We start from the raw sequence: 22,142 nt of genomic DNA, 5'->3' as shown, positions 1-22,142 counted from the left end.
AAAACCAGAAATAGTGGATGACTGTGAGTCAAGAGTAAATGAAAAAGCATAAAAGAAATATAAAAACTAATGGAAGCTGAAGGTAATAAATCTCCCACACTACCTGCGATGAATGCAGTTTTTAAGGTGCTGTCTATAGAATTAAATTGGAGCCAGTAAGACTAATTGATTCATCCCTACGCGAAAGGCTGGTCCCTAGAGAGCTTGGATCCTTCAGATCAAAGGCAAGTTGACCCAAAATCAACTTGTTAGTAGATATTGCAAGGCATCACTGATGTTCATAGTTGGAGTTAAACAGCATGGAAGCAGGCTGTTTGGTCCAGCTCATTGCGGATGAACGAGCTAGTCCCATTTATTTTATTATTTTTTACTTGATTAGTAGTACGACATGGAGTGGGCCCTTCCGGCCTTTCACGCAACACCGTCCCAGCATCCCCAATTAACCCTAACCTAATCATGGTATAATTTAAATGACCAATTAACCTACCCACTATGCCTTTGGACTGAGGGAGGAAATCACACATTCTGTCAGGAGGACATACAGGGTCCTTACAGAACGTTGCCAAAATTGAGCTCTAACCTCCAAAACGCTCGAGCTATAATAGCATCAGAAAAACCGCTCCACTACCATAGCGCCTAACATACCGCTAAACTTTTACTGCCCATGCATCTGTTCAAATGTCTTCTTGATGGTGTAATTATATCTGTCTGGCAGCTTATTTCATATACCTACCACCTTCTGTGGGAGGAGATAATTATTTCCACTTTCACTTAGATTAGGAGAATGGACCAGAGAGTGGCAAATGAAATACAATGTTGGAAAATGCATGGTCTTGCACTTTGGTAGTAAAAATAAATGTGCAGACTAGTTGCTAAATGGGGAGAAATTCCAAACATCTGAGATGCAAAGTGTCTTGGGAGTCCTTGTACAGAAAACCCTAAAGGTTAACTTGCAGGTAGAGTTGGTGGTGAGGAAGACACATGCAATGTTAGCATTCATTTCAAGAGGTCTGGAACATGAGAGCGGGGATGTGATGCTGAGGCTTTGTAATGCACTGGTGAGGCCTCACCGTCAGTATTGTGAATGGTTTTGAACTCATTTAGGAAAAGATGTGTTTGCATTGGAGAGGATTCAGAGGAGTTTCACAAGGATGATTCTGGGAATGAAAGGGTTATCATATGAGTAATGTTTGATAGCTCTGGGTCTGTACTCAGTGGAATTTAGAAGGATGGGGGGGGCGGAATCTCATTGAAATATTTCGAATGTTGAAAGACCTAGACAGAGTAGATATGGAAAGGATTCCATGGTGATGGAATCTGGAACAAGAGGACACAGGAACAAGAGGGGCATCCATTTAGAATAGAGATGGTGAGAAATCTCTGTAGCCAGATGGTGGTGAATTTTTGAAATTTGTACCACAGCCAGCTGCAGAGGCCAGGTCGTTGGGTGTACTTAAGGCAGAGTTTAATAGGTTCTTGACTGGACAGAACATCAAAGGTTATGGGGAGAAGACTGAGGAGTGGGGCTGAAGATGGGGGGCAAAAAAAGGATCAGCCATAATTGAATGGTAGAGCAGACTTGGTGAGCCAGATGGCCTAATTATGCTCCTACGGCTTATGGTTAATCTGTGCCCTTTAGGTTTTTGATTCTCCTGCCTTGGATAAAGCAAATTCCTGTCTCGTGCCATGAAAATTAACCCTGCCTTAATTTAGTACTTTAACTTGTGGACTAGTCCTCTCTCTTTCCAAACTATGTTAAAACTGATATAATTGTGATCATGGGTCCTAAAAGTGCTCTGCCACTGACTCTTCAGTCACTTGCAAGACTTCTGTGGTTTAGTGTGGATCTTACTGATGCTTAAGTTGTATATTTTCATGTTGATATCTCGCAGGTATTACTTGTTGAATTAGAAAGCAGATGTACTTGGTTAATATTTGAACAGTTTTTAAATTCTGCCTCCATTGTTTACATTGACCCCACCAGCTGAATCTGGCTCACATAATACATGTTATGCTGGTTTGTGGCCATGGTTGACCCTTGTGTGAGCATTACTTCCATATCATACAGAGGCCAATTTTGAAATCCACTTAGGTCCATACAGAAATGGACTGTTTCAATTCCTCCGCAGTAGAGAGTGTAAATGAAATTGAACATTGTGTGCAGTAAGCTTTTTTTTTCCAGTCAAGATGGCGCCGGTATCTGGCAATTTATTAAAAAAACATGCTTCTTCAACTCCAGACCGCTCCTGGAACCGACAAGCGAGGCCTGTTCCAAGGCTCACCACGTTCCCGGAGACCCGTGGCCTGCTACTGTGCCGGAGTGCTTGGAGACGCGGCCCATTCTGACCAGAACCTCTCCCGAGCAGACGACCACACAAAAGTGACGTCGGAGACCTCAAGGTGCCCTAGACACTTCCCCGGAACGACCACCATAAAGCCTCATTGGTGGCCAACCACAGCTGCTGCAAGTGAGGCCTCTGCTGCCGCCGACCTCGGAGATCAAGCCCGAGGCTCGGCTGGAGCAGAGGCCTCTGCAACCGTGATTCAGCTCACGGACTTGTTTCAGCCAGGAGCCTGGCCATCCGGGATTAAGTGTCAGCTTCAGGGCCCGACCCAATCGACAGCTGGGGCCCCTGGCAGCTGGAAGTGGCAGCAGAGCCTCCCCCGTCACTCAGCCTGACCCGGAGCACCCGATGATGCAACCCGCTGATCGATCCCCGTGGGACGCGTCCACCAACCTCAAAGAGCTGCCAACAACACTGCATCAATAAAAACCTGGAAAGATGCACTATTTACCGAGGAAATGTGGGGAAAAGAGCTAGGCTGCTGGTCAGATTGAAGCTGAGGGGCTTCAGCGGCCCTATGCCCACCATCCTACTAGCTCATTTGCAAGCCATAGAGAACAAGGTGGATGATCTTAAATGGAGACTCACCTACTGCAGGGAGATACGGAACAGCTGTGTATTCTGTTTCACTGAGACCTGGCTCTCTCCTGCCACCCCCGACTGTGCCATTCGACCGGAGAGATTTTCGATCCATCAGATGGACCGCACGGCGTCATCGGGCAAGATGAGGGGAGGTGGTGTCTGCCTACTGATCAACACTGCATGGTGCTTGGACACAGTGGCACTGACAAGCTCCTGCAGCCCGGACCTGGAACACCTGTGCCTTCCTGTGCCGTCCCTACTATCTGCCACGGGAATTCACCTCGGTCATACTGACAGCGGACGTGGAGTGTGCTCTGAACATACTGTATGCCAACATCAGTGAACTTGAGACCAGGTATCCGGAGGCTTTGCTCATTACAGCGGGGGACTTTAACTAGGCCAACCTCAGAAAGGCGCTGCCAAAGTTGTACCAACATGCCTCCTGCCCCACTAGAGGCCCGAATATACTTGACCACTACTACACAGCAGTCAAGGATGCCTACAGTTCCGCCCCACGACCTCACTTCGGTAAATTGGACCTTCAGGCCGTACTCCTCCTCCCGGCTTACAAACAGAAACTGAAGCAGGAGGTCACGGTGTCAAAAGTAGTGTCGCGTTGGACGGTGGAAATGGGGGAGATCCTCCGTGACTGTTTGAATCGGTGGACTGGTTAGTATTCAAGGACTCGGCAGCTAACCTCGATGAGTATGCCTCAGCTGTCACGGACTTTATCTGGAAATGCACAGAGGACTGTGTGTCTCGCAAGATAATCCGAATTTCCTAACCAGAAACCTTGGATGAATTATGAGGTCAAGTCCCTTTTGAAGGCTAGAGCTGTGGCTTTTAGGTCCGGGGATACCAGTCGCTACACGGAATCCAGGCGTGAACTCCAGAAAGCCATTAAGGGCACCAAGGGGCAATATTGAGCCAAGTTGGAAGCCCAGGCTAACTAGAGGGATGCCAGTAGACTATGGCAGGGTCTAAATGAGATCACTGGGCACAAAGAAAAGGCTGGGAATATCAATAGCTGTAGGGCTTCTCTTCCTGATGAACTTAACGTATTCTACGCAAGATTCAAACAGAAAAGGAGCGTCCCGCTCCCTCCAGATGAACCGGACCTGGTGGCATCAAGATTCATCGTCACCGAGGAGGACGTTAGAAGGACCTTCCTGAAGATAAATCCAAGGAAGGTGATGGGCCCAGATGGCGTCCCAGGACGAGTTCTACGGGCCTGTGCAAGTGAGCTAGCTGGAGTGTTTGCTGACATCTTCAACTGCTCCTTGCTTCAGTTTAAGATCCCCTCGTGTTTTAAGAAGGCAACGATAATCCCATTGCCGAAGAAGAGCAAGGTAGCATGCCTGAATGACTATCGACCTGTGGCTCTGTCATCAATTGCTATGAAGTGCTCTGAGCGATTGGTTATGGCACAGATCAACCACAGTCTACCGGTCAACCTCGACGCTTTGCAATTCGCCTACCGGAGCAACAGGTCAACGGCAGATGCCATCTCCGGTAGGCCCTACATTCCTCCTTAGAGCACCTGGAGAATAAAGACGCATACGTAAGGCTCCTTTTAATTGACTACAGCTCTGCCTTTAATACCATCATTCCAAATAAACTGATTCCTAAGCTCCGGAACCTGGGCCTTGGCACTCAGATCTGCAGCTGGATTTTCAACTTCCTCACAGACAGAACCCAGGCTATAAAAATAGGAGACAAACTCTCCTCTACAATCACTCTGAGCACCGGTGCCCACAAGGCTGTGTACTCAGCCCCCTGCTGTACTCACTGTACACCCATGATTGTGTAGCCAAGTTCCCATCAAACTCAACATATAAGTTTGCTGATGACACCAGAATTGTAAGCCGTATCTCGGGTAATGATGAGTTTGAGTACAGAGAGGAAATTAAGAACCTGCTGGCATGGTGCGAAGACAATAACCTATCCTTCAACATCAGCAAGACGAAGGAATTGGTTGTTGACTTCAAGAGGGGTAGTGGAGCGCACGACCCCATTTACATCGGTGGTGCGCTAGTGGAACAGGTCAAAAGCTTTAAGTTCTTCGGGGTCAATATCACAAATGACCTGACTTGGTCCAACCGAGCAGAGTCCACTGCCAAGATGGCCTACCAGCGCCTTTACTTCCTGAGAAAACTAAAGAAATTTGGCCTGTTCCCTAAAACCCTCACTAATTTTTATAGTTGCACCACAGAAAGCATTCTTCTAGGGTACATCACAACCTGGTATGGAAGTTGTCCTGTCCAAGACCAGAAGATCGTGAACACGGCCCAGCACAGCACACAAACCAATCTTCCGTCCTTGGACTCACTTTACACCGCACGCTGTTGGAGCAGTGCTGCCAGGATAATCAAGGACACGACCCACCCAGCCAACACACTTTTCGTCCCTCTTCCCTCCGGGAGAAGGCTCAGGAGCCTGAAGACTCATATGGCCAGATTTGGGAACAGCTTCTTTTCAATTGTGATAAGACTGCTGAACGGATCCTAACCTGGATCTAGGCCGTACCCTCCAAATATCCGGACCTGCCTCTCGGTTTTTTTGCACTACCTCACTTTCCCTTTTCTATTTTCTATTTATGATTTATAATTTAAATTTTCACTATTTACTATCGATTTGTACTCCAGGGACTGCGAAGCGCAGAATCAAATACCGCTGTGATGATTGTACGCTGTAGTGTCATTTGTTTGGCAACAATAAAGTAAAGTATCTAAGTATGTAAGCATTCTAATGCCTGACTTGAAGGAAGAAAGATATTCTTGAAGCAGCCAGTTAAGGTTTGGGCCTTGGGCAGTTTTGTAATATCACACAGGGACTGAAATGATTAACATCTAAAATCCAATAGCATGTGGGAAAACAGTCTTCACTTTTTCTCATACAAAGGTACAGCCTGTTCTGACTATTTTCACCATTTGGTGAACTTGGTTTCTCCTGTACCAATGTCTGTGTTCCAGCTACCTAAATTACATCAGTAACTTCACATGAGCACTTGCATTCTTAGTTCTGCAAGCACATCTATACGTTGACTATCATAACATGTAGTTCACGTCAGTGTTTCTTTGAAGCCTTGTGTTTGGGATTGATTGAAGATCACTTTTAGACCATAAAATGTAGGAGCAAAATTAATCCATTCAACCCCATGCAGTCTGCTCCACCATTCAATCATGACTGATTATTTTTATTTTTGGCATTTCTTATAAAATTGTTTCCTGACCTGATTCATTGAGATTAAGCCATTTTTAACAAAACACATAAAATTGACAGTTAAGAGCAAAATACTTTAAGTAATGCATGGAGACTTTTTAATTAGTATGATTGGTTTGCCATGTGCTTTGAGTATTTCTAAATCATACGATCACTGTTAGAAACTGCTGCACTTTAATGATTCGTGTCCAGGATTATTATTGTGTTGTGGATTATCTGCAAAATCATAAGGTTCAGGAGAAAATAACAAACTGATTTCCTTTGTCTAGTCCAATACGTAGAGCCACATGGCAAAGTCTCCCTCCTCATTTCCATGCCTTATTTCTGCTCATGTTTCATCTGTGCTGAATATGATTTTATATTTGAAGAAGGGAAGGAGAGATTTTGCATCTATGCAGCATCTTTACTATCTTTAAGAAAACACTTGACATCCAGACACTCAGGTACTTTTAAGACTTTTGTGTATGGATGCAATTGTATTCCAAGGCCTGTAAAAGGTTGATAAGATCTTGCAAGACTCCCATTGAATTGTGTACATTGAGGGAGAGAAGCTAAGAGAAACTAAGAGAAATGGCCAGTGCATGAAAAGCAAGAAATTTTACTGAAGGGAAATGCATCATATTTTGAGATGGAAGCTGTCGATCCATTCTGAGGGCTGTGGGTGAAATGATGGGGAGTTGAATATTTGGGGAGATCTGTTTATCAGAATTTTGGAGAGTTTTGAGGGAAAGGAGAAAATGTAAGTTTCATCTCCTTTTATATTTTGGTATTTTGTAAAGTTTGCGCAGTGACAGACGTCCCACCCTACAAAAACTCATTTCAGGGAGGTTGCACCCCCGCCCCCCACAACCCCGTATCTCCCCCCCCCCGTCGACCTCCAAGAGTGTATGTAATACTTTGTTTAGTGATTTTGTCTAATCTGTAAACCAAGTTGGGTATATGCAGCAAATGTGACATTAAAATATGTACTTGTATTATCATGTTTATTCTATTGCAACTTTAAGCAAGTCTACAGGGAGTTTGGCCTCATCACGTAGGACATTAATAGAGTAGCTCCTTGGCAGCTAGCCAGCTAGTTTAAATCAGGGGTCCCCAACCTTTTTTGCACCGCGCACCGGTTTAATATTGACAATATTCTTGCGGACCGACCGACCTGAGGGGGTGGGGGGGGCAGTAGTGGGTGTTAAACTCCATTGGAATATAGGTGATAAGTCAACTATAAGTCACTTGCAAGTGGCTGATACACTCAATTTCATTTCTAAAAGGGTTTATCTAACGGATTTAATATTAAACACACAGCGCATATTTTCCTCGCATGAATGTAGTGATAAGTCAATTATAACAGTGGTCCCAAACCTCCGGGCTGCGAAGCATGCAGCGGTAGTCAGGACGCACCCAGCACATCTTTAAGAAAAAAGCCGAAATAAGCAAGCTAATTGATTAGGTGCTGCCCGGCATGTAACTGTCGGCCCAGATCAGAGGCGACGCAATCTGCAATCACCTCTGATCTGGGCCGATATTTACGTGCCGGGTGGCACCTAATTAATTAGCTTGTTTATTTCGGCTTTTTTCTTAAAGATGTGCTAGGTGCGTTCTGGCTGTATTCTTCGCGGCCCGGAGGGTGGGGACCACTGAATTATAAGTCACTTATAAGTCAATAGCATCATAACATTTTAAGTAACGTTTGGATATTAAACACATAGCGCATATTTTCCTCGTATGAACATATAAAATCATTGCAACACACCAATATCGCTGCATCAGTGGGAGCCCAGGGCTTGTTTTCCTGCAACAACACGGTCCTATCAAGGGGTGATGGGAGACAGCGATACTCGAAGGGGGTTCCTTATGTCCAGTCTATTCCGCAATTTAGTTTTCGTTGCATTCATTGAAGAAAACTCCACTTCGCAGCGATATATGATGTTGGAAATGGAAGCAACGTTTTCAGTGCTTTCGTGGCTTTCTCAGGATATTCAGAATTGACTTTGATCCGGAATGCTGGCAGAGATATTATGTCAAACATACTTTTCAGCCTGTTGTCATTTTCAAGCTCGAGGAGTTGATCATCTTCCTGCGCTGACATGGATGATTCACCGGGGACATTCACAAATGGGTCACGGACCTATTCCTTTGTATGCCTTGGGTCACTGATGACCTTGCGTGCATTAAAATTCAACAGTGCGTGACAGGGAATGAGGAAAGGTGCAAATGACTCATATCGTTTCATATCGCCAAATCACATTGTTGGGGACCACTCTTAGCACGAAGCAAGACCAATCAGGATTCTCGCTCTCCCTCTCCCTCTCCTGCTCAAAAAAATCTATTTCCGGGCTATTGTATATAAATTCCGGGCGTCAGGGAGCCACTATCGATATGCGGGACACTCCCCGATCTTCCAGGAGAGGTGGGATATCTGCAGTGAAGATGTCCATCAAGCAAAGTCGGACGCTTGAAATGAGTGCAAGAGTTGTATAGCTCACAATTGTTCTATTTTAAGTCATCTATCCTTGGTAATTTTATGCAGTGGACTTGTCCAGCAATTCTGTCTCCATATTTGTGTGTCATTTCATAAAGTAGCATTTTTTTGCAAGCCAGAATCCAATTTCAAGGATGGAATTTTGATTGCACATAGAGCTAGATTATATATATTTTCTACTTCTGAATGTATGGAAGCTGTCGAAATTTACCGAACCTTCGCTGTTCTCTTTTATTCTAGAACACAGTCATGGAAGAGACAGTGATATGGGAACAACAGACAGTTACACTTCACAGGGTAAGTCATTGGCTCCACCTGATTGTCTTGGTTATTAAGGATTCCTGTTAAAGAGATCCAGAGTGCGGTGGTGGGAAAGCACAAAAGGAATTGTTTTATTTTTAAACTTCACCCTACAAAGAGCTTGTGCCTGTCTATTTCCATTACTGCTTCACCAACTTCAGATTCAGCTCTTGCCTTTGCTTGTCTATTGTGGGAAAACCCAATCCATACAGTGGACTAGAACATTTAGTGTTTCTGGCTGACCTCCAGCAGTCTCCCCTGCATAAACTTAGTCATTCAAAGCACCACTTTCAAAATCCAAGCTTGCATTGGCCCAATACAGGTTTCCTCTGCTATCCGAATGTAGAGCGTTCCTATGAAACCATTCATAAGCCGAAATGGCATAAAGCGAAGAAGCAATTACCATTAATTTATATGAGAAAATTTTTTGAGCATTCCTAGGCCCAAAAAATAACCTACCAAATCATACCAAATAGCACATAAAACCTAAAATAACACTAACATATAGTAAAAGCTGGAATGATATGATAAATACACAGCCCATATAAAGTAGAAATAATATATGTACAGTGTAGTTTCACTTAACAGAATCGGGAAGTTTGAGCCAAAATCGATTTGTCAGAAAAAATTGGTATGTACAGGCATGTGCACATCATGCATTTGCACATACACGCACGTCACGCATGCACACGTACACACATTTGCACGTCACACATGTGCACACACCTGCCCGCGCAAGGCTTCATGGTCATGGTATTCTTTCTTGGGGTAAACACAAGTTTAAAGCAAGCGTCTTTTTTTCGTAAAAGCGAAAATCCTCTTTCGGTTAACGAAAACAGGTACTAATGTAGGTCTTTCGTAAAAGCGAAATGTCGTAAAGAGAACGTTCGGAAAGTGGGGGACACCTGTATTCATTGCACTCACCACTATGCGATCTCAGAATTCACAAGACCCCATTGGAACAAAGTCATCCTCAGTCTTGTTTGCTGAGGTAGAACAGAAAAGTGTGGGTGTCGATGTATGTTTAGAATTGCACATCAAGGTGAATTGTTATAGAGGTAAGCAAATGAAGCTTTGATTGAATGACGGACAGGTCTGTCATTGTTGAGAATACACCATAAACCAACAAACACTCCAGAATAAAAATGCCGCTTTGTCCTTTTGCACTAGTAAGCATAATGGGGGATTTCAGTAATTGGAATATGTGCAGAGGGCATGGAATATCTGTACTGCATTCAGAAGAATTTTTATTACCTATTACATCGCAAACCAAAGGAGATGAGGGCCATTTCTCATTCACGTTTTATGGTATGAAGCTAGACAGATGACAGGGGAGTTGTTTGACAAGTATTTGTAGTAGGGATTGCAATTCATTTCGATTTAGCCTAGTTATGGTAAAGGACAAAGATAAAATTAGAGTACATATTCTAAATTGGAATATGGCTAGTTTTACTTGGCAGTGATGGCTAGTACAGCAGGGGTCGGAGCACAGAAGGATTTTCAAGTGGTTCAGAGATACGGTTGCATAAAAGACAAGGATGTGACTGCCAAAGTTTAAGCCTTCAGACTTGCATGCTTAGAAGTAGGTTAAGGAACAAAAGAAAACTTTATGTCCAAATTTGCAGACGATACAAAGTGTGGGCAGGTAGTGTTGAAGAAACAGGGAATCTGCAAAAGGACTTGGACAGATGAGGAGAATCAACCAAAAAGTGGCAGATTGAATGCAGTTCAGGGAAGTGAAGTGCATGGTCATGGACTTTGTTAGAATGAGTAAAGGTGTAGACTATTATATAACCTGAGAACAAATTCAGAAATTGGAGTTGCAAAGTGTCTGGGGAATCATTGTGGAGGATTCCCTGAAGGTTAACTTGCAGGTTGAATCAGTAGGGAAGGCAAATGTAAGGTTGGCATTCATTTCAAGAGGGTTTGAATATAAGAGCAATGATGTATTGCTGATTCTTCGTAAGGAATTGTTCAGGCCACGTTTGGAGTATTGTGGGCATTTCTAAGTTAGGATGTGGTAGCATTGGAAAGAGTTCAGAGAAAGTTCATGAGGAAGATCCCAGGAGTGAAAGTGTTAATTTATAAAGAACATTTGATGACTTTGGGCCTGTACTCAATCACTGGAGTTTAGAAAAATGAAGGTGAGGGACAGAATCTCAAGTTATATTGCAATTTTACAAAATTCTAGTTGGGCAGCATCCGGAGTAATGCTTTCAATTCTGATCACCCTTTCAGAGAAAGGATGTAAGGTAGGCAAATGCAGAGGGTGCAGAAGAGGTTTACCAGGATATTGCCTAGATTAGAGTGCATGTGCTCCATGGAGAGGTTGGACAAACTTGTTTTCTTTCCCCCTCTGGAGTGAGGGCACATCTGATAGTTTACAAGTAGGACCATAAGACAAAGGAGCAGAAGTCGGCTATTTGGCTCATCGAGTCTGCTCCGCCATTTTGTCATCTGATCCATTCTCCCATTTAGTCTCACTCCCCTGCCTTCTCACCATAACCTTTGATGCCCTGGCTACTCAGATACCTATCAATGTCTGCCTTAAATACACCAAATGACTTGGCCTCCACTGTTGCCTGTGGCAACAAATTCCATAGATTCACCACCCTTTGACTAAAAAAATTTCTTCACATTTCTGTTCTGAATGGGCACCCTTCAATCCTTAAGTCATGCTCTCTCGTACTAGACTCCCCCATCATGGGAAACAACTTTGCCACATCCACTCTGTCCATGCCTTTCAACATTCGAAATGTTTCTATGAGGTCTCCCCTCATTCTTCTAAGGAATACAGTCCAAGAGCGTACAAACGTTCCTCATATGTTAACCCTCTCATTCCCGGAATCATTCTAGTGAATCTTCTCTGTACCCTCTCCAACGTCAGCACATCCTTTCTTAAATAAGGAGACCAAAACTGCCCACGGTACTCCAAGTGAGGTCTCACCAGCGCCTTATAGAGCCTCAACATCACATCCCTGCTCCTATACTCTATTCCTCTAGAAATGAATGTCAACATTGCATTCACCTTCTTCACCACCAACTCAACCTGGAGGTTAACCTTAAGGGTATCCTGTACGAGGACTCCCAAGTCCTGTTGCATCTCAGAACTTTGAATTCTTTCTCCATCTAAATAATAGTCTGCCCGTTTATTTCTTCTGCCAAAGTGCATAACCATACACTTTCCAATATTTTATTTCATTTGCCACTTCTTTGCCCATTCTTCCAATCTATCCAAGTCTCTCTGCAGACTCTCTGTTTCCTCAGCACTACCGGGCCCTCCACCTATCTTCGTATCGTCAGCAAACTTAGCCACAAAGCCATCTATTCCATAATCCAAATCGTTGATGTACAATGTAAAAAGAAGTGGCCCCAACGTGGACCCCTGTGGAACACCACTGGTGACCGGCAGCCAACCAGAATAGGATCCCTTTATTCCCACTCTCTGTTTCCTGCCAATCAGCCAGCGCTGTATCCACGTATGTAACTTACCCGTAATTTCATGGGCTCTTATCTTGTTAAGTAGCCTCATGTGGCACCTTGTCAAAGGCCTTCTGGAAATCCAAATATACAACGTCCACTGCATCTCCCTTGCCTAGCCTACTTGTAATTTCCTCAAAATTTCCCAGCTTATTTCCCAGGGTTGAAATGTCTTATACCAGGGAGCATAAATTTAAGGTGAGAGATTATTTATATATTATATGTTTACACAGTGCTTCGAGTGTACGTCCTGGAGTGGTGGTGGAGGCAAATACCATAGAGATGTTCAAGGTGTTCTTATGTACACATATGCGCAGGAAATATAAGGATATGAATATTGTGTAGGCAAAAGGTATTAGTTTAGTGGTCATTTGATTACTAATTTAGTTTGGTCCAAACTAAAAGGCCTCTTTCTGTTCAATGTTATGTCATTTCTCAAGAGGCTGATTAATTACAGCAGTTTGAGTGGAAGCTTGTGTTTACTAACATGAATTCTTTGAAATAGTAATGCATAAGGTCGATGTAACCACGACATTTTATGCAGATTTTATTAAGGTTTATGACTAGGTCTAAAATAGGTTAATCAAAAAGGTCAGAGCTCATGGAAGAGCTGCAAATTGGATCCATAACTGACTCAACGAGAAGCAAAGAGTGGTAGACAGGAAGCAAGCCACAGGGTGTACAACAAAGTGGATGATTTGGCCACTTGGGGAATAAAAGGAGGTTCTGATACAAGGTTGCAAATATACTATCAGTAGCAGTTTATTGATTTTTGAATGAATATCCATTCACCCTTGGAAAAATTAATAGGCCAGCTTGATAAATGGGTTAAGGCATATGGGATATTTTAATTATCTGAGGCATAGAATAGACAAGCAGATTGGTTATGTTGGGACTATTTTGAACACTAACTGGACCTTGGCCTTGAGTGTTTGTATATGGTTCTGGGCACCACATTGGAGGAAAGGTGTGATTGCACGTGTGAAAGAGCGGAGCTGGAGGCCAAATTGAAGTGTATAAAATTACTAGCAATCTTGAGAGAGTAAAGGAAGATAGAATATTCCTCATGGTAAAAGATGTGGAGCCCACTGGTGGAGGTAGAAATCTGCAGGGTTATGGATGAAGAACTGGTCTTTGTTCTGAGTGGTTTAAATGATGGGTAAAATGGCAGGCTCTGTAAATGTTCAAATGGTTCAATTTTAATATGAAAGAATGTATTCTGTATACAACCTGAAATTCTTACTCTTCAGAGACATCATGAAACAAGAAACCCCAAAGAATGAACGATAGTAATATCAGAACCATGAAAGCCCCCCCCCAGTTCCCATGCACAAGTAGCAGGAAAAGCATTGATCCTCCCCCTCTCCCCACTTACACCAGCTGAAGCAACACCTCCCCACCATGCAAGCAATAGCAAAAGCCCCTCATTCTCTGGTTTGCTGAATTCCATTGTATATGCATCATTGGGCTTCTTCCTTGTTAGACTGGCAGAAGTTAAAGCAGATGTGATTTGTTGTGGCTTCAATTATGTACCCGGTGTAAGAAATTTCAGCTCAGAATGTGCAACAATTTCTACCCTTCGAGTTTGGATTTCCAGTTTAAGATGGTACTGGTGAAGGCCAGCAACGACTTGCTGACAGCAAAAACAACTATGAACTATTTTATTAATCACAGTTATTGTCAAATGATCATTGCAATCAATAGCCTGTAACTTCCCTTTTGGAGATTGGCTTTTGAACTGCCTGTGTGACCTGCCAGAGTGGTTGGGGTCAGAGGTGAGGGACAGGCTGGTTTTCAGTTCGCTGCTTGTGAGGTGTATTCGTCTCTGAGCTGAACTGAGGCTGTGGCCTGTAACTAACAGCTCCTCGACTGGCTGTCTGGCTTCATGGCTGTGGACTCATTTTCATTATCTTTAGTTCTGAGTGTCATTTGCTTATTTTCATTGTTTGCGTTACTTGTTTTTATGCAGAGTAGGTGTTTGATGTTTTTTTAAAATGGGTTTAATTGGGTGTCTTTGTTTTGTGGCTGCCTGTAAGGAGATGAATCTCAATGTTATATATAGTGTCTGCACATAATAAATGTACTTTGAATTTTGAACTTTGGCCATATTTAAATCAATTAACAGATTTATTTTTGCTAACAACACACAAGATGCTGCAGGATCTCAGCAGGCCAGGCAGCATATATGGGGAGGAAAAAAAGTGCAGGCAACGTCTTGGCCGAAACTTCGACTGTATTTTTTTCCATAAGTGCTGTCTGGTCTGCTGAGTTCCTCCAGCATTTTGTGTGTGTTATTTGGATTTCCAGCATCTGCACATTTTCTCTTGTTTGGGATTTGTTGTTGTGTTTTTTTACACCTGATAAAGTAGCTTCCATTTTCCTTGGGAAGCCCTTGTGCAATGTTATACTAACTTTACTCTACTATGCTATACTGAAAAGGTTGTTCCCTGTGCGACTCCCTGATTTTCTCTTTTATCTCCAGAAGTCCACCACTGATGGTACTTCACCCTGCAGCTACTACATATGCAACACTTGTCCTTTTGCTCTCACCCTCCTATCATTGTCCTTCCAAATACAATAGTGATTTACCTGTACTGCTTCCAATTCACCAAATTGTGGTCTCTTTTGCACTGGAAAAATTGTACTGTACATACAGGTTATACAGACAATATGTGCTCAGTTCTCAAAGGCACCCCCTGCCTTTACAATCACCTACTTGAATTCTCCATTCCATTCTGACCTCAATTAGGTTGCTGCATTCCTTCAATTAGACCGTTAGTAAACTCAAGAAACATTAACATCTGGGTGAATAAATCCCTTGGCAATTGATAGTGAAGTTAGCATTTCAGTAAGTGTTACTCTCCTAGTATATGGCTAAAGTTTTATTTTTATTCACAACGGTTGTAGATTGTGAAGTGATTGTGCAAATTGGTGGAAAACATGAGATTATCCATTTATAACAAAAGAATAAAAAAGCAAATGATTAATCTGACTGCTACAAGACATAGAACATAAAGGGACTTGGAGCCTCGTACTCAGAAGTTCCTTGCATATTCATCAATTAATTGGGAAGGATAATGAAATGTTGGACCATTTGAAAAGGAGTATGGAATACGAGTAGGGGGAAAAAACTGCAGATATTGGAAATTAGAACAAAAACAGAAAATACTCGGTTAGACCACATGCATTTAGAGCAAGGGTTCCCAACTTTTTTTGTGCCATGGACCCCTACCATTAACTGAGGGGTCCAGGGTCCACAGGTTGGGAACACTTGAGTAAGAGAAACAGTTAATGTTTCAGATCAAAAACCCTTTGTCGGAACTGTGAAGGTGACCCAAGAAGCTGGTTCAAACCATCATATGACGCTCAATGGAAAAACATTGAGGAGAGGATACTTTCTATCCCCATACGGGCAATTCTGGCTGATAGCAACCTACAAAGTTACATAAATACTATTGATAACCCTTGGGTGAAATGGACTCTTAAAATATGGAAAACTATTATAAAAGAATATAAACTAGAGAGAGATTGTAATTCTTAGATGGTGTGCATGTGACTCGGATTTTACGCCAAATAAACTGGATACTAGATTTAAGCTAAAGGAATAACAGCTATTTGCAGTATAATGAAAGAAGGAACACTGTTCAGTTTTGAAATGCTCAAAGAGAAACACTTGTTAGAAAAACAAGACTTTTACCGGTATTTACAGATGTGACAGTATGTTAAAAGGATGGTTAAAAATGTAACCAAGGCAAGTACATGTCTGATAGAGCTATTTAGAAAAGCATATAATTCTGACAAAGGTAGCAGAATAATTTCAAGCGTTTATAAGGGTTTGTCAAATCTTAAAACGCTTTTGACTTCATACATTAAAACAAAATGGGAGAAGGAAGGAGGGATAATAATATCTGAGGAAGACTGGACAATAATATGGAGGTATCAATGGAAGTGTACCAGTACACAGAAATAGAGGGAGTTTGGGTGGAAAAACTTGATAAGATATTTTATTACACCCTCTCAGAAATCCCATTATGATAGTAACCCCCCCCCCCCCCCCCCCGTTTGCTGGAGAAATTGTGGAAATCAAAATGCAAGCCATTATCATATTTTCTGGGAATGCCCCATTATCGAAGATTATTGGAGTGGGACACATAATGCCCTACAAGACATCTTTAAGTGTGAAATGCCCTTAGAGAGTAAGACCATATATTTTGGGTATATATCTCAAGAATGGTTGAAAAGAGATAAATATTTAAAGAATCTATTGCTGGTGGCTGGTAAAAAGACCCTTACCAGGAAATGGTTATCATAAATTTAAATGTATGGATGGAAATTACAATGGACATTTACAAAATGTCCATTGCTGATGATTAACAGCATCAGTTAATCATAAGTTGGAACAATTTTATTCATACTGGAAAAATGGTTTAACTACATAACACCTCATGGGCCTGATTTTATTCTCACAAGTCAATGAATATGTTGTAAAAAAAAATCACTCCCTACTCTGTACATAGTTTTCTTCTTTCGATTGTTCTTTCTTTCCTCTCCTTTCTATAAGTCTATACCTCAGATAAGTATTACGTGGAGATTTGTGACAAATATGATATATATGTACAGTATGTGAAATTCATCTTCTAGAAATGTTTGATGATGAAATTCAATAAAAAAAAATTACAAACAGAAAGAAGCTCAGCTGCTGAGGATGCTGGGGAGGGTTTGGATGTCTCCAACCGGCAGACCATAGGGGTAAGCTGCAAATAAGGTTACCTTGTCAGTGAGTTAATGGGAGCAGTTAGAGATTGAGAACACAAGAGACTGCAGATGCTGGAACCTGGAACAAAAACCAATCTGCTGGAGGAATCCTGGTTCGAGCAGCATCTGCGGGAGGAAAGGAATAGTTGATATTTTTGGGCTGAAGTCCAGCACTGTGCACAATTACTGCACTTTGGGTGTTCCAATATGACAAAAGGGTGGAGCTGGTTATGCCCATTCTCACTTGCATTGAAACTTGAGAAGCAATCTTAGTGAAAAATGAAAGGTTCTGATAGGGATTGACAAGGTGGATGTTTTCCTCTTGGGCAGCAATTTAAATCTAGGGATACAAGTGGCCACTCATTTGAGAGGATATATTTCTTCACCCAGAAGGTTGAGTCAGAATTTTTGTTTTTTCACCCTGAGAGTGGGATTACAAGGCGAGAATAGGCAAATGATGACACGGCAGGTTCCAAATCCAGCTAGTTGACTGCAGTTGTATCTTATGATCTTGTGTTACCTTCACAACTTTGACCTGCATCTAACATCCTTTCCCTTTGCGTCTCCCCTCTTGCAATTTAACATACCTGTTTTTATCCAGTCTGAAATGTCAAATCTGACTCAAAATGTCAAATGTTTCTTTGCACACTGCAGCTGCTTGCTGCTTCCAGCATTGTGTTATAGTTGTAGCAGAGAGTCAGACCACCAAGAACAATTAAATTATATGTTGGTTAGCTGATGTGTTAACACTTTGAGTTTTTATCAGTTGCAGTGAGTGATATTTCTTTACGTTTCAGGCTCCTGGGTTTGGATTTGGGATTGCAATATCAGGAGGAAAGGATAACCCCCACTTTCAGAGTGGCGAAACCTCCATTGTCATTTCGGATGTGTTGAAAGGAGGCCCTGCTGAAGGATTGCTGCAGTAAGTGCACAAAAATAACCTTTGATGACATGTAATGAATGTGTTGAAGTATTCAGTTTTGTGTTAAGAATGAGAGGGTTCAATGGTTCAATTTAACATCAGAGAATGGATAAAGTATACAACCTGAAATTCTTACTCTTCACAGACATCCACAGAGGGAAAATTCCCCAAAAAGTGTATAATAGAAAAACATTGGAATCCCCAAAGCCTCCTTCCACCTCTGCTCGATACTTAAGCAGCAGCAAAGCATCAACCCTTCCTCCTTCTCCTGCCCCCATGCCCAACAGACAGTAACCACCCACCCACTCTTCAAGCACCCAAAGAGACATGATCCACAGTCCATCGGAAGCCACTGGTCATCCCAGCAGTTTGACATCCTACTGGCTCTTTCTCATTAACAAGGGAGAGAAAAGTATCACACATGGAGAGGGAAGGCCAACAGCTCGCTGTTTTGATGTTAGTCTGCAACATGGATTCATTTCAATTTCTACCAACTCGAGAATCAGCAGCAATATCTCTCACTGTGAGAGTCTCTCTCGGGTGCTCTGTCTCGTCCCCCTCTCTCTGACTGTCCATCTTCCCCCCTCCCCTTCGCTGCCTCTCCCTCATCTCGCGCTTCCCCTCACTCACCCTCTGTCTGTCGCTGGCCCCCTATCTCGCTCTCTCGCTGCCCTCCTTCTCCCCCCCCCGCCCCCCCCCCCCGTCATTTTCAGAAGGCATTTGATATGGTGCCACCCATGAGGCTGCTTAACAAGATAAAATCCTATGGTGTTTCAGGAAAGATACTGGCATGGATAGAGGAATGGGTGACAGGCAGGAGGCATCGAACAGGAATAAAAGGGACCTTTTCTGGTTGGTCACCGGTGACTAATGGTGTTCCTCGGGTCAGTATTGGGACTGCTACATTTCACAATGTTTGTCAATGTTTTGGATAATGGAATTGATGGCTTTGTGGCAAAGTTTGCAGATGATAGGAAGGTCAGTGGAGGGGTGGGTAGTGCTGAGGAAGCAATGCGATTGCAGCAGGACAGACACATTGGAAGAATGCGCAATGAAGTGGCAGATAGAATGCTTTGTTGGGAAGTGTATGATGCATTTTGATAGAAGGAACAAAAGTACGCACTATTATCTAAATGGGGAGAAGGTTCTCACAGAGGTGCAGAGGAATGGGAGTCCTTGTGCAAGACTCTCAGGAGGTTAATTTACAGTTTGAGTCTGTGGTAAAGAAGGCAAATGCAGTTTTGGCATTTATTTTCAAGAGGAATAAAATATGAAAACAGGGAGATAATACTGAAGCTTTTTAAGACAAGTCAGACCACTCTTGGAATATTGTCACACATAAAAGTTGCTGGTGAACGCAGCAGGCCAGGCAGCATCTCTAGGAAGAGGTGCAGTCGACGTTTCAGGCCGAGACCCTTTGTCATTCCAGGAATGAAGGGGTTAACATATGAGGAGCATTTGGCAGCTTTGGGCCTGTACTCACTGAAGTTTGGAAGAATGTCGTGGGGATGTCATTGAAACCTACTGAATGTTGAAAGGACAAGGTAGGGTAGATGTGGAGAGGGTGTTTCTTATGGTGGGTGTATCCAGAACTAGAAGGCACAGCCTCAAAATTGAGGGGCAACATTTTAGAATAGAGGTACGGAGGAATTTTTTCAGCTAGAGAGTAGTAGATCTGTGGAATGCTTTGCCACAGACTGCGGTGGAGGCTAACTCGTGGGTATATCTAAGGTGGAAGTTGATCATTCCCTGATGTGTCAGGGCATCAAAGGATACAGTGAGAGGGCAGGTGTATGGGGTTGCATGGGATCTGGGATCTGGAATCAGCCGTGATGGAACAGCAGAGCAGACTCGATGGGCTAGTTCTGTTTCTATGTGTTATAGCTTATGAGAGGAAATCTGTCATCTTCTAGTCTGTTTTAAAGATTATTCTGGATCGCCAGCTGGTTAACTCTTTAACTGCCCACTGAGGCAACCCATCTGGCTACTCAGTTGCACTGTTCCATTCAAGAATGCATTTTATGTTGCCTTCAAAAGAGCTGTTAAGGATGGGCAATGTTGCCCAGATCCCAACGCTGAAAATAGAAAACTGAAATCTAAGGTGAAAATCAAAGATTAGGTTATTTGTCACATGGTTTGAAACATACAATGAAATGGTTTGCCTGAGCAGTCAGCACAGTTCCAAATGTGTTGGGGGCAGTCTGCGAGTGTTGCCACGCTTCCAGCAGCAACATAGAACACCCACAACTTACTAACCCTAACATGTACATTTTTGGAATGTGGGAGGAAACTGGACTACCTGGAATAACCCTCTGAGTTTTGAGGAGAGCATGCAAACACCTTACCATTGGTGGTAAGAATTGAACCCAGGTTACCGGCGCTGTAGAGGTGATGCTCACTGCTATGCTACTGTGCTGCTGGGTTCTGTGCCAGAGTTGGTGCCCTGGCATGCATTTGCTGTTCTTACCAACCCCTCCCTCGCAGAGCATCAATAGTTCCCTTAGTCCTCAGCTTTTACCTCATCCATCTCCACATCCAATATACCCTCAACAACACACAAAATGCTAGAGAAACTCAGTAGTTCGAGCAACATCTATGGAAATAACTAAGCAATTGACATTTCAGGCAGAGACCCTTCCTCAGTGGTGGAAAGGAAGGTGGTGGGGTGGGGGAGAAGGATGCTGGAATAAGAGTTGGGGGTGGGGGAAAGGAGGACAAACTAAAAGGTGGTGGGGGAGTATGAAGTAAAAAGCTGGGAGGTGGCAGATGGAAAACGCAAAGGGCTGGAGATGAAGGAACCTGATAGGAGAGAAGAGTGGAACATAGGAGTGGGGGGGTGGGGGGAGAGCTACCAGGGAGGAGGTGACAGCCTCTGTTGTTTCTGCTAACTCAAACATGATCTGAGCACCAATCCCATCTTCCCTTCTCCCCAGTGCTTTCTGATTTCCATTGGGACCTGCTGCTCTTCCTAACTGGCCTGCTCCCATTGTGGCCTCCTCTACAATTGTGAAACAAAGCACTGACGAGATGACCATTTTGTGACACAGCTGCACTCTGTCGGCAATGACCATCTCGAGCTTCTGGTCAAATGTCACTTCAGCTCTCCTTCAGACTCGCACTCTATCTGTCCTCACCTTCCCCTTTGCTACGGAGGGGCCAAACTCAAATTGGAAGAAAGACTTCCCATGTTTCACTTGGGTACCTTACTATGAACATATTGTTTCCCAGTAACCCAACCCCTCCTCTCATGTCTCACTTTTTCACCTGGTTTTCCCAGTCACTCGCCCCACCCAGCTTGTTTCAGCTTCCCAACATATTCTACATCTATCCCACTCCATACTATTATGTACTGGCAACCATTCCTCTTCCCCCTTGGTCAGTTCTTGACCTGCATCAGGCCTACACTGCTTGATCTTGCAGCTCATTGTTTGTCTGCACTACATTTTCTCTAAGTGTTTCACTATCATTGTTTTATCTCTCTGGAACAGTTCACTGTCCCCTCAGAATTCAAGGTGGCCACCATTATCCCGGTGCCCTAGAGGATGACAGTCACCTGCCTCAACAACTACTGTCCTGTGGAACTGACCTCAACAACGATGAAGTGTTTCAAGTGGCTGATTATGGATCACATTAATCCCATCTTCCTGCTACATTAGACCCTTTCCAGTTTACTTATCACTCAACACTCAAACTGGTCCATTGATGATGTCATTGCCCACTTGGAAAATGGTGCCTCATATGCCATGGTGCTGTTTATCAAGTTCAGCTTGGCAATCATCCCTCAGAATCTGCTAGATAAACTGTCCTCATTGGGTCTCCACACCTCTCTTCAGCTGGTTCCTGGACTTCTTGACAGAAAGGCCACAGTCAGTCCATGTTAGCACCAACATCTCTCACTCCATCACGCTGAGCACTGGTGCTTCCCAGGGCTGTGTGCTCAGCCCTCTGCAGTTCATGCTGCTGGCACATGACTAAATTACTAGATTCAAATCAAGTTTACTGATAACACAACAGTGGCTGGCTTCATCAACAATGATGAAGAGTCAACATACAGAGAGGA

At 43.2% G+C, this 22,142-nt stretch overlaps 1 protein-coding gene across 5 annotated transcripts in view; it reads left to right on the top strand.

Moving 5' to 3' along the window:
• The window catches only part of tjp1a (tight junction protein 1a), a 203,865-nt gene that overhangs the window by 71,429 nt on the left and 110,294 nt on the right, over nt 1-22,142 (top strand). For all 5 annotated transcript variants that reach the window (XM_072282091.1, XM_072282094.1, XM_072282092.1 and 2 more), the window contains exons 2-3: nt 8,866-8,922; nt 17,958-18,082. In XM_072282091.1, coding sequence (XP_072138192.1) covers nt 8,866-8,922; nt 17,958-18,082 — 182 coding nt within the window. The remainder of the gene's footprint in view (nt 1-8,865; nt 8,923-17,957; nt 18,083-22,142) is intronic.

The sequence above is a fragment of the Mobula birostris genome, chromosome 18 (assembly GCF_030028105.1).
Source record: "Mobula birostris isolate sMobBir1 chromosome 18, sMobBir1.hap1, whole genome shotgun sequence".
Lineage (NCBI taxonomy): Eukaryota > Metazoa > Chordata > Chondrichthyes > Myliobatiformes > Myliobatidae > Mobula > Mobula birostris.
The sequence above is the reverse complement of the archived record's forward strand: the minus strand, read 5'-3'. Positions and strand labels throughout refer to the sequence as shown.